At 43.4% G+C, this 13443-nt stretch overlaps 1 protein-coding gene across 1 annotated transcript in view; it reads right to left on the minus strand.

The window, feature by feature from the left end:
* The window catches only part of LOC149286989 (solute carrier family 12 member 2-like), an 82016-nt gene that overhangs the window by 6827 nt on the left and 61746 nt on the right, over positions 1-13443 (minus strand). Inside the window, exon 20 of the mRNA XM_089493587.1 lies at positions 360-491. Within this exon, the coding sequence (XP_089349713.1) occupies positions 360-491 (132 nt within the window). The remainder of the gene's footprint in view (positions 1-359; positions 492-13443) is intronic.

A 13443-nucleotide genomic window follows, 5' to 3' on the forward strand; every position in this document is an offset into this window, starting at 1 on the left:
ATAAGGTTATCATGGACATAAGGACAAAAAAAAAAAATGTTTGAGGATTTTCAACATCTAGAAAGAGCTAGAAAATATGCAGACGAGATGTCCCACATTGCTTTTATCTTCCTTCGCTTTCATGTTTCTATATTTTAAGGGAAACTTAAAATTTTTCTTTGTATGCCCTAAATCACAAAAAATCCAAAGTTTATTTTTTTTTATTTTCCTTAACTAATATGACTGTCAAAAACCACATAATTAACATATCACTGTAAATATAATTCACTATGCATGCAATTATTGCTTCATGTCCTCATATTGTTTAATTTCTCCAAACATCATGCCCTGGTCTATCCTAACCATAACATTTATGTTACCTCCATCATCAAATAGCCACCAAACATCAATAGTCCCCTTCCCCTGCTTCTTCTGGAACTCAGAAGACATGTCTTGGGAGATGTTATGTCCAATTGAAGTGACTGATGTCGCTGTGATAGCAGGACCTGCCTCTGATGGGAATGCCAGAGATATGGCGGTTATAGAAGTCAATGCTTCAACTGTCCTTTTAAAACAAATTCACAATGGCTCTCCCTATTACTTGCACAACTCAAAATATCTTCCTCCCACTTTCACTGCAAACAGATTCTAAATATTATGAATAACGTTGGCCATTGATAGAATCCAATTTTTTTCTTAACTGGTCACTTGTTTCGATCTATTGTAAATCATATCTTTTACAAAGACTTGTGCAAATGGACCAAAAGTGATTAAAATTTTTTGTTTAGTTTTTGGTCTATTCATTTTCGCACAACAAATTTTGTTTCCTTTCAATTTGGATGAAATGGCCTCTCAGAGTACTATTGCAAAAGAGCGGACCCATGGGCATATACTCTCCCCACTTTCCTCTAATCAGAGAAACATAAAAAGATATTGAAAGAGAATGTGATTGTGAGCGTGAGAGTGTGAGGGAACATAAGAATCATGTACAAATGTTAATGCACAAGTCTACTATCATTCTTGGTTAAAATAATTTTCAAATTAAGTAGCAATTTAACCGTGTGTTGCGAGGGAATAACGCCAATATATTTCTCTTGCACATAAAGGCTAGTTACGCCTGCATTAGACACTTCTTTGAATAAATCTCAACACTATTTAGTGAAACACTATAGGGCTGCAACAACTAATCGATAAAATCGATAATAATCGATAATGAAAATTGTTGCCAACGAATTTCATTATCTATTAGTTGAATCGATTTTTATCGATTATAAAATGAGGGTTTTTTTCTCAGAGCAAATGCTCTAAAAAAGAACCCTCATTATATAATCCGTTTCAGTGACTCACAGCAGCAGTTACTACTTACAGTCCCTCCCTGCAGTAACTCTGACAACTGGCCCCGCCCCTTCCTTTCTCCCAGGTCCACATGGCTAAGACACTCATCTAACTGTAAGTATTAAATAAATATTTGGGCTGCTGAAAGTTAGGGGAGGTGGTGGTTAATTTAGGGGCAGTTGTGGTTGATGGGGTATTTAGGGTTAATTTGGGGGCAGTTATGGTTAATGGGGTGTTTAGGGTAAATTTAGGGGCAGTTGTGGTTAATGTTTAGGGTTAATTTAATGAGGAGGACTGAGGGTTAATTTAATTAATTTAATAAGGTGAACTTAAGGTGCAGTTAGAGGTAAAGGGGGGCAAACTAAGGGGAATCTAAATCCTGGGGGCAATGAAAATTAATAGAAAACAAAAAGGACCACCTTCACGTGAAAAAGTGATAGTAAATAAATAAATGTATACCCTACATGTTCTGCCGCTCCCAAATAACACTCCTCACAAGTGTTCAGAGAATCAGTATATGCGCCCCTTTTCGATATACTGGCAGTGAAGATTAACCCAGTACTTATTTATAAAAGTATGGTGTCAGTGTCTTGCAAACGAGTCTGTGACTCTATGAGGGGACTATGAGATATCTGGGGGGTATAAGGCATATCTGGCCAGGACGGAGTGACATATCTGGGTGTATAAGGCATATAGGGTATAAAAGGCATATGTGGGGAGAGCAGTGTGGCATGTCTGGGAGGCAGTGTGGCATATCAGGGGGCACAGTGGCACATCTTTGGAAGACGGAGTGGCATATCTGGGAGGCAGTGTGGCATATCTGGGGGTATGTGTCATATGTGGGAGGCAGTGTGGCAAGCCTGGGCTCAAATGTGCATAACTGGGGGGGCAGGTTGGGAAATAAAGACAAGAAATGCATTTTATCAGTTTTTTTATTCTGCTGTTTGTTTTTAACATCATTTTTTTATTAAATTATTTTAAATAAATGAAAAATTTACATTCATTTTTTTATCCGATTAATCGAAAAAATAATCGGCCAACTAATCGATTATGAAAATAATCGTTAGTTGCAGCCCTAAAACACTACATAAATCGTCCCCTGATGGTTAGCCAGTCTAAAATAGCATACCAGCCTCCTAAAAGATATGGTAATACAGTGAAGGAAATCCAACATGCATTGGATAGGCACAAGCCTATGCTGAACATAGGACAAAACAAAGGACCAAATGTCAATTCAAATAAAGTAAGTTTGCGAAAACATGAGTGACAGGGGACATATTAGGGGACAGAGTGGCATATCAGTGGGATATAGGGGGCTTTAAGGCATATCAGGGGGGTATAAGGCATATCGGGGGTAAAAGGCATATCGGGGTAAAAGGCATATCAGGGGGCACAGTGGCATCTCTGACATATAGGAGGGTATAAGGCATATATGGGGGCAGAGTAGCATATAGGGGGGTATAAGGCATTTCTGGGGCAGAGAGGCAAGGTGGGGGTGAGATGTGCATAACCTGGGGGCAGGTTCGCAAATAAAAGAAGATATAAACAAGAGGCATCTTTCATTAAATGTGTATGAATTGTGGTGAATTGTGTGAGTGAGTGAGAGTATGAATTAATGTTTGGATGAATTGTGTGAATGAGTGAGAATAAAGGAATTTGTGAGAATGCATAAACGAATGTGTAAATAATTTGTGTGAAAGAGTGAGAGAATAAATGATTGTGTGAATGAATTGTATGAATTAGTGAGTCACTGTAAAAGTGTTTGTGTGTATCATAGGTGTATAATTGATTTGTGGAAAGGCAAAGATGGCACGCACAGGGTGTGTTTAAGCCTTGGGGACCAAGATGGCACAGGCAGGGTGTTTATGGGACAAAGATGACACAGGGCGGGCTGTTTGGGGACAAAGTTGACTAATGCTGGGCTGTTTGGGGACAAAGATGGCAAGTCCTATGTGTGTAATTTGGGTGCTGGTCAGGTTTCATGTGTGCAGTGTGGACGCCAAGGCTGGCCTTTGGGGTGTGCAACCTGTGATCTATGCCTGTAATTTAGTGGGTTTTCTCTATCCCTTTAATGTTGAGTTTTTATATGAATTCCAACTGATCTATACCTGTAAAGCTGGGTTTGTGTCATATTCTGTTGATCAATACCTGCAGTGCTGTTTCCATGTGTTGTTTATTTGATCTATACCTTAAGTGCTGAGTTTACATGTGATTTCCAGTTGATCTATACCTGCAATTCTGGGTTTGGGTGTTTTGTTGATCTATAGCTGCTGTGCTATGTTTCCATACATTATTTATGTATACCTACAAATACAGAGTTTGTATGTCTTATTCAGTTGATCTATACCTGCAGTGCTGTTTAAATGTGTTGTTTATTTGATCTATACTTGAACTATAAGTAAAAGAGAGGTGTAGTTTAGTGAATGAGGGGACAAAGGGACTCTGGGGATGATTATGGGGGAGAGGACCTCTCAATTTCACGGTACGGTCAGAAGGAAGGAAGACTGCACTGACTCTCACAGTCTTCCCCTAATCCGCGGTCAGTGAGGGAGTGATTGCATGCTAGGGAGCTAACTGCCAGTTCAGCTGGCAATCACGGTCTTTACTTCAAAGAGATACGTACATATTATGTAGTTAAAAATTCATGTCTAAGGCATATATATATATATATATATATATATACAGTGTACAGTATCTCACAAAAGTGAGTACACCCCTCACATTTTTGTAAATATTTTACTATATCTTTTCATGTAACAACACTGAAGAAATAACACTCTGCTATAATGTAAAGTAGTGAGTGTGCAGCCTGTATAACAGTGTACATTTGCTGTCCCCTCAAAATAACTCAACACACAGTGAGTAATGTCTAAACCTTGGCAACAAAAGTGAGTAAACCCCTAAGTGGAAATGTCCACATTGGGCCCAATTAGCCATTTCCCCTCCCCGGTGTCATGTGACTCGTTAGTGTTACAAGGTCTCAGGTGTGAACGGGGAGCAGGTGTGTTAAATTTGGTGTTATCGCTGTTACACTCTCTCATACTGGTCACTTGAAGTTCAACATGGCACTTCATGGCAAATAACTCAAAAAAAAGAATTGTTGCTCTACATAAGGATGGCCTAGGCTATGGGAAGATTGCCAAGACCCTTAAATTGAGCCTCAGCACGGTGGGCAAGACCATACAGCTGTTTCACAGGACAGGTTCCACTCAGGACAGGCCTCGCCATGGTTGACCAAAGAAGTTGAGTGCACGTGCTCAGCGTCATATCCAGAGGTTGTCTTTGGGAAATAGATGTATGAGTGCTGCCAGCAGTGCTGCAGAGGTTGAAGGGGTGGGGGGGCAGCCTGTCAGTGCTCAGACCATATGCTGCACACAGCATCAAATTGGCCTGCATGTCGTCCCAGAAGGGAGCCTCTTCTAAAGATGATACGCAAGAAAGCCAGCAAACAGTTTGCTGAAGACAAGCAGACTAAGGACATGGATTACTGGAACCATGTCCTGTGGTCTGGTGAGACCAATATAAACTTATTTGGTTCAGATGGTGTCAAGCGTTTGTGGCGGCAACCAGGTGAGGAGTACAAAGACAAGTGTGTCTTGCCTACAGTCAAGCATGGTGGTGGGACTGTCATGGTCTGGGTCTACATGAGTGCTGCCGACACTGGGGAGCTGCAGTTCATTGAGAGAACCATGAATGCCAACATTATCATATATAATGCCAATCATCTGACATACTGACACAGAGCATGATCCCCTCCCTTTGAAGACTGGGCCGCAGGGCAGTATTCCAACATGATAACGACCCCAAACACAACTCCAAGACGACCACTGCCTTGCTAAAGAAGCTGAGGGTAAAGGTGATGGACTGGCTAAGCATGTCTCCAGACCTAAACCCTATTGAGCATCTGTGGGGCATCCTCAAACGGAAGGTGGGGGAGTGCAAGGTCTCTAACATCCACCAGCTCTGTGATGTCATCATGGAGGAGTGGAAGATGACTCCAGAGGCAACCTGTGAAGGTCTCATGAACTCCATGCCCAAGAAGGCTAAGGCAGTGCTGAAAAATAATGGTGGCCACACAAAATATTGACACTTTTGCCCCAATTTGGACATTTCCACTTAGGGGTGTACTCACTTTTGTTGCCAAGGTTTAGACATTAATGGCTGTGTGTTGAGTTTTTTGAGGGGACAGCAAATTTACACTGTTATACAGGCTGTAAACTCACTACTTTACATTGTAGTCATTTCTTCAGTGTTGTCACATGAAAAGATAAAATATTTACAAAAATGTGAGGGGTGTACTTTTGTGAGATACTGTATATGTAGCGTTTTATAATCGCCCCCTAGTTTGGTCCCTGTCCCCCCATGTGCCCCTCTCTGGAGACGCCACTGGACATACTACCACGCCCTTGGTTATCTAGATTATTTTTATAGGATATGACCTAAGGGTTGTGAATGGGGTTAAACTGCAAAGGTTATGTGGTAAAGCTGCAATCATTGGGGGGCAGAGTTGTTGTGTGAGTCCTGCAGGGTCCTATTTCATAGTTAAGGGCAGAAAACTGTAGTTGGATTGGGATGTCAGAGAGTACCATCCAACAATTAACTGTAATAGGAAACAGGGGGTCTACCGGGACTAGGTCCACCTTCCTTGTAACAAACGGGTAAGATGGGTAGCCATTCCAGTTCTCAGAGTAAATGTGCTCCTCTAGGGAAAAAATATCTTCCAAAAAAAAAAAAAAACTATCAGCGGCAACACGACACACCAGTGTAGATGCAGGGGAACACACTTTATAGGGACTAGGCATAGTTTATATAGCCACTTTACCAGGGGAAATTGACAAATACAGGAAACAATGGCAAGGGATTACAGAAAGCAACGGCACCAGACTGATCTTAAGCACTTAAACATAGACTAGACAGTGAGTCTTAATACACTAAGGAATGGAAACAAGAGGAAAAGAAAAACAAAATATTACAGTTAACTCTTAGGAGTTTATATTAGAGTCCTAATCAATTTCCTAAAATGGGGGTACAACATCTGCCCCCTCAAAATAGACCTGATGACAGATCCTATATGGATGTGCAGTAGTTCTGTTGGTGTTTTCAGTATAAATGTTTTGATGCTGGACTTCATGCCCATGAAGGGGCCATTGTAATGCAGTGCTGGCATTCTTTGATGCACTAAACTCATGTATAACAATTCTCCCATTTATCACCAACAGCTACTGGGCATGAGGCTCTGGCTCCTTGTATCCTGGCATCTCAGATTGCCTATGTCGATGAAGTTCTAATGTCATGCATCCTGGCACCTCTGACTGCCACTGGGCATGAGGCTTTGGCACCTTGGTATCTCAGATTGCCTCTGTGTATGAAGTTTTGACATCTTGCATCCCAGCCTGGGAATGAGGCTCTGGCACGCTGCATAACTGTGCTTCTTTTTGCCGCTGGGGATGAAGCACTGGCTGCCTACATCCCAGCATGTCAGATTGCCCCTATTGATGGGGATCTGGCATCCCACATCCTAGTACTTCTGACTTTGTACGTTAATCTATCAAAGTGGGTGGGGATTACGGCTTCACATCCCAGTTTAGTTTTGCACAGCTTAGTTTTCATGTGGTGGTGTTTTATTTATTTCTATACATATCAGGCATGCATACATGTATGAATAAAAGATATATTGGAGTAAATATATTCTTGAAAATAAAATACTTTATACAATACAATACAGTAAATGATAAATATAATCTCTCTTCTCAGTGCCAACCTTGTCCCAAAAACACCCTTACAGTCCTAACTTTGTCACAAAAAACAGCTTCCCAATGCCAACCCTGTCCGCTTTCCATTGCCAACCTTGTCCAATAAAAAGCTTCCAACTGCCAACCTTGTCCCCTAACAGCTTATCAGTGCCAACTTTGTCCCCCAAATCAGCTTCCTATGTCCCAGTGCCAATCTTGTCCAATAAAAACAGCTTTGCAGTGCCAACGTTACCCCAAACACAGCTTCCCATTAACAGCCTTGTCCCCTAATAGGTTCCCATTGCAAATTTTGTCCCAAAACACAGCTTCCCAATGCGAATCATGTCCCATAAAACAGCTTCCCAGTGCCAACCTTGTCCAAAAAACAGCTTCCCATCGCCAACCTTGTCCCCGGTCCCCTAATAGGTTCCCTGTGCCACGTTTGTCCCAAAACACAGCTTCCCATTTCCAACTTGCCCCCTTACAGCTTATCAGCCCCAACTGTGTCCCAAAAACAGCTTCCCACTGCAAACCTTGTCCCCACCCCAGTTTGCCAGCTGAAGACTTCAGGAGACTGAGCCTTGCTGATTTTGTGGCTCCTGCTGCTGCTGCACTGCCCATGAAGGCGTAACCTTTATGTGCGACTGGAAATGAATTGAGCCCACCCACTCAATAATTTTCAACATAAAGTGCCGAAGATACAAGCTTTGCTGAGAGCTCTCATTGATGCTGACCGGAACACGTGATCCCTACTTAGGAGTGGAATTTTTAACCTCTTCCATCACAAATGACAGGGATGGCAAGATGCTCTCTAAAGGGTCAATAGTTTTTTAAACCCAAATCCCACCAGGAACCACTCGGGGTCCCTGCCTTCCACAGGGTATTCTTTCAGAATTTTACAAGGATATGGGGATGTATATATATGCCATCATAGCCCCCCAGGGTGTATTCTATAACCCTCCTCCCATATTACATTTAAAGGTTAGTCATGTATGTTTTTTCCTTCAGAAATTACTGTCCCTGTATTCAAAAAGAAATTAGAAAAATACATTTGAGCTTGCTCAGCAGGTGTAAGCAATGAAATGGTATGGACTACCCAGCCTATTGTTACTCGCTCAGTACTATGCAGGCCATTCCTCGCTATTTCTACTTTTGGATCTCTCTGCAGTATTTGACACAGTTGACAAACTCTTTATGCTCAGGGCATCCATCACAGAGCTCTTTCCTGGTTCAGACCCTACTTCTCTGTATGTTTAGTGTCTCCTTCACTGGAACTTGTTTCTCTCCCCTACCACTATTTGTTGGACTTCTTTAGGGTTCAGTTCTTGGGCCTCTACTCTTCCCCATCTACACCTCTTCACTTGGACAATTCATATTTTTCTTTGGATTCCACTACCCCTATATGCAGATGACACCCTAATCCAGGGGCGTCACTAGACGCCTCAGGGCCCGGGTGCGAGAATCTGTTAAGGGCCCCCCCACCCCCTCACCCCCCCCAAAAAAACATGATTTTTACACAACAATTTTTTTTCAACTAATTCAACAAATTCAATTTACATATTGAATCATAATCAAAGAAAAAGGGGCGCATGTACAAAGGGCATAATCCAGGGGTGTCCAAGTTTTTTCTGCAGTGGGCCACTTCATCAGAATTGTATACGTGGGAGGGCCGCACTCATTTTTCACTGTGACACAAAATATGGCCTTTAATAAAATATGCAGATTAAAATAAAGTAAAATGACACAAAACCTTTACTCTTCCTCTCACTGATTTCTGGGCCTTGAAAGTTTTGCGACTACAAATTCAGGATTCCCTAGATTTATTCTAGGGATGAACTAAAATGAAAATTCTGGACCAAAACATTCAGGGTTCACTTAGCCAAAACCGAAAATGACCCCCACCTTTAAAAATAATAATAAAAACTCACATGTTTAATAAAAGTAGGTAACACGCAATTGGACAAAATTAGCAATATGACTTGGCATGATAGGAGCGTGATTGCTGTTAGCCTATGCAACCAGTAAATGCTGGTACCTAGGCATGATGGGACTGTGCTCGCTGTGATTGCTGTTAGCAATCACACTCCTATCATGCCAAGTCAGCCAGTACATGCTGGTACAGGGTGGCTGTAAGTGATGTGCAGACCCCATACTGCTGGCAGCATCACTACACAAGGGGGGCAGCTAGCTAGGTTTCAGCATGTACTGGCTGACTTGGCATGATAGGAGTGTGATTGCTAACAGTAGTCACAGTCCCATCATGCCTAGGTTCCAGCACTTACACATCCATCCAGTAAATGCTGGAACCTAGGCATGATGGGACTCTGATTGCTGTTAGCAATCACACTCCTATCATGCCAAGTCAGCCAATACACGCTGGTACAGGATGGCTGTAAGTGATGTGCAGACCCCATACTGCTGGCAGCATCAATACACAAGGGGGGCAGCTAGCCAGGTTTCAGCATGTACTGGCTGACTTGGCATGATAGGAGTGTGATTGCTAACAGCAATCACAGTCCCATCATGCCTAGGTTCCAGCACTTACACATCCATCCAGTAAATGTTGGAACCTAGGCATTATGGGACTGTGATTGCTGTTAGCAATCACACTCCTATCATGCCAAGTCAGCCAGTACATGCTGGTACAGGGTGGCTGTAGTGCAGACCCCATACTGCTGGCATTATCACTACACAAGGGGGGCAGCTGGCCAGGTTTCAGCATGTACTGGCTGACTTGGCATGATAGGAGTGTGATTGCTAACAGCAATCACAGTCCCATCATGCCTAGGTTCCAGCACTTACACATCCATGCTATCACTCACACACACACACACACACACACACACACACACTCATTTATTCATATAATCATTAATTCACAGATTCATTCCCTCAATCACACATACTCATTCAAACACCCTCCCCACCCCCTTACCTGTACTGCAGCTCCCTCGATGCCACTCACAGACTTCAGCAGGGGGCGCGGCCTCCCTCTGCCTTCTCTGCTAAAGCACAGAGGAAGTAGGAAGTCACGTGAACTCCGCTTCCTCCGTGCTGTCCAGAAGACCCTCCCACAAGTAAGTAGCAGGGCTTGAGGTGCGGCTCGTGTAAGATCAGTTGCCCTGGCTGCCGATCTTACGCGGGCCGCACCTCAGGCCGCATGTTGGACGCCCCTGCCTTATTTAAAAAAAAAAAAAAAGATTCGGGCGGCCCCTTGGCTTGGGCCCCCCTGCCGCCGGGGCCCGGTCGCAGTCGCGACCCCTGCGACCCCGGTAGATCCGCCACTGCCCTAATCTATATCTCTACCCGACCTTTCACCCTTTCTTCTATCTCACCTCACAGGCTGTCTTTCTGGAATTGTATCATAGATGGCGTTGCTTTACCTGAAGTTCAACATATCCAAAGTAATCCCGCCATCCACACTGCCCTGACATAACTGTTGACAACTCCACTATGTCGCACTTGACTCTGCTGTCTCCTTCATCCCTCACATCCAGTCCCTCACCAAATCCTGCCTCCTTTACCCGAAAAACATCTCCTTAATTCCCCATTCCTCACACAAGAAACTACCAAAATACAAATCCACTCCCTAGTGATATCCTTCCTGGATTATTGCAACTCGTTACTAAATGGTCTCCCCCTCTCCTGCCTTTCACCACTCCAATCCACCATCAACACTGCAGACTGATGGGCGAGTCTCAGTTTGGCAGATGCCAGGAGAACATCACCTGTCTGAATGCATTGTGCTAACTGTAAAGTTTGGTGGAGGAGGGATAATGAATGTAGCCCCTTACTTCCAATGAAGGGAATTCTTAATGCTTCAGCATACCAAGCATGGAAAATGCTATGCTTCCAACTTTGTGGGAACAGTTTGAGGAAGGCAATTTTTATTCCAGAGGGACTGTGCACTTGTGCACAAAGCATAAAGATATGGTTGGATGGTGGGGAAGAACTTGACTGCCCCCCACAGAGCCCAGACCTCAACCTCATCGAACACCTTTGGTATGAACTAGAACAGAGATTGTAAACCAGGCCTTCTCATACAACATGGGTGCCTGACCTCAATGCTCTACTAGACGAATCGGCAAAAACTCCAAAATCTTGTGGAAGCTGATATAGCTGAAAAGGGGGAGGGGCAACTACATATTTATGTCTAGGGCTGCAACTAATGATTATTTTCATAATCGATTAGTTGGCTGATTATTTTTTTCGATTAATCGATTAATCGGATATAAATAATGTAATAAACAAATTATATTAAATACAAACAGCATAATAAAAAAACTTTGATAAAATGCATTTCTTGCCTTTATTTCGCAACCAGCCCCCCCCCCAATTTATGCACGTTTGAGCCCAGGCTTGCCACGCTGCCTCCCAGACATGCCACGCTGCCTCCCACATATGCCACTCCACTCTGCCTCCCACATATACCACTCCACTCTGCCTCCCACATATGCCACTCCACGCTGCCTCCCACATATGCCACTCCACGCTGCCTCCGACATATGCCACTCCACGCTGCCTCCCACATATGCCACTCCACGCTGCCTCCCACATATGCCACGCTGCCTCCCACATATGCCACTCCACGCTGCCTCCCAAATATACCACTCCACGCTGCCTCCCACATATGCCACTCCACGCTGCCTCCCACATATGCCACTCCACGCTGCCTCCCACATATGCCACTCCACTCTGCCTCCCACATATGCCACTCCACGCTGCCTCCCACATATGCCACTCCACGCTGCCTCCCACATATGCCACTGTGCCTGATACACCTTATACCCCGATACACCACTCCATCCTCCCCAGACATGCCACACTGCCTCCCAGACATGCCACACTGCCCTCCCCACATATGCCACTCCACTCTACCCCCAGATAAGCCACTCCACTCTACCCCCAGATATGCCACTGTGGCCCCAGATCTGCCTTATACACCCTGATACACCACTCTGTCCTCCCCAGACATGCCACACTGCCCTCCCCACATATGCCTTATACCCCCAGATATGTCACTCCGTCCTCCCCAGATATGCCTTATACCCCCCAGATATCTCATAGTCCCCTCATAGAGTCACAGACCATACTTTTAGAAATAAGTACTGGGTTAATCTTCACTGCCCCCAGGATTTAGATTCCCCTTAGTTTGCCCCCCTTTATCTCTAACTGCACCTTAAGTTAACGTTAATAAATTAATAAAATTAACCCTCAGTCCTCATCATTAAATTAACCCTAAACACCCCATTAACCATAACTGCCCCTAAATTAACCCTAAAGACCCCATCAACCACCGCATCCCCTAAATTAACCCTAAAGACCCCATGAACCACAACAGCCCCTAAATTAACCCTAAACATACCATTAACCAAAACTGCCTCAAATTAACCCCAAACACCCCATTAACCACAGCTGCTCCTAAATTAACCCTAAACACACCATTAACCATAGCTGCCCCTAAATTAACCCTAAACACCCTATTAACCATAGCTGCCCCTAAATTAACCCTAAACACCCTATTAACCATAACTGTCCCTAAATTAACCCTAAACACCCCATTAACCATAACTGCCCCTAAATGAACCCTAAACACCCCATTAACCATAACAGCCCCTAAATTAACTCCCACCTCCCCTAACTTTCAGTAGCCCAAATATTAATTTTATACTTACAGTTAGATGAGTGTCACAGCCATGTGGTTCTGGCCTTCTGGGAGAAGGAAGGGGGCGGGGCCAGTTGTCACAGTGATTACAGGGAGGGGCTGGTAAGTAGGAGCTGCTGCTGTGAGTCAGACTAAACGGATTATATAATGAGGGGTATTTTTCAGAGAGTTTGCTCTGAAAAAACCCTCATTTAATAATCGATAAAAATCGATTCAACTAATCGATAATGAAATTCGTTGGCAACGATTTTCATTATCGATTATTATCGATTTTATCAATTAGTTGTTGCAGCCCTATTCATGTCTATGTAATTAGAATGTGATGTAATAAAAAGTCAGTGTTTGTGTAATGGTCTGGTTTTCCAATACTTCTGTATATATAGTGTATATGTAATTGAATTTCAGCTTAAAGTAATATGCTACATAATTGTATGGACCAGGCTTCCCTAGAGCCTTTGCGAATATAAAAGTGAGTAGTACTTTAAAGTAGTTCACATAGTTCTAAAGGAAAAGGTACTGAATTGATCACCTTACTGGAGTACAATAGCATAATTACTAAATTCTGGCCTTGAGGTAAGGGCTGGGAATAACAAATGCAGTACAGGACAGAGTAGGGTGACCACATGTCCCGGATTGCAGCCTCAATCGGGGACAATGCATTGTCCAGGAATTGAAACACTGTCCTTTTTTTCCCAAGCATTACTTTATGTATTGCACCTTCACAATATTTAC

Source organism: Sceloporus occidentalis, unplaced genomic scaffold (genome assembly GCF_023333645.1).
Source record: "Sceloporus occidentalis isolate IW3139 unplaced genomic scaffold, rSceOcc1.0.p SCAF_65, whole genome shotgun sequence".
Lineage (NCBI taxonomy): Eukaryota > Metazoa > Chordata > Lepidosauria > Squamata > Phrynosomatidae > Sceloporus > Sceloporus occidentalis.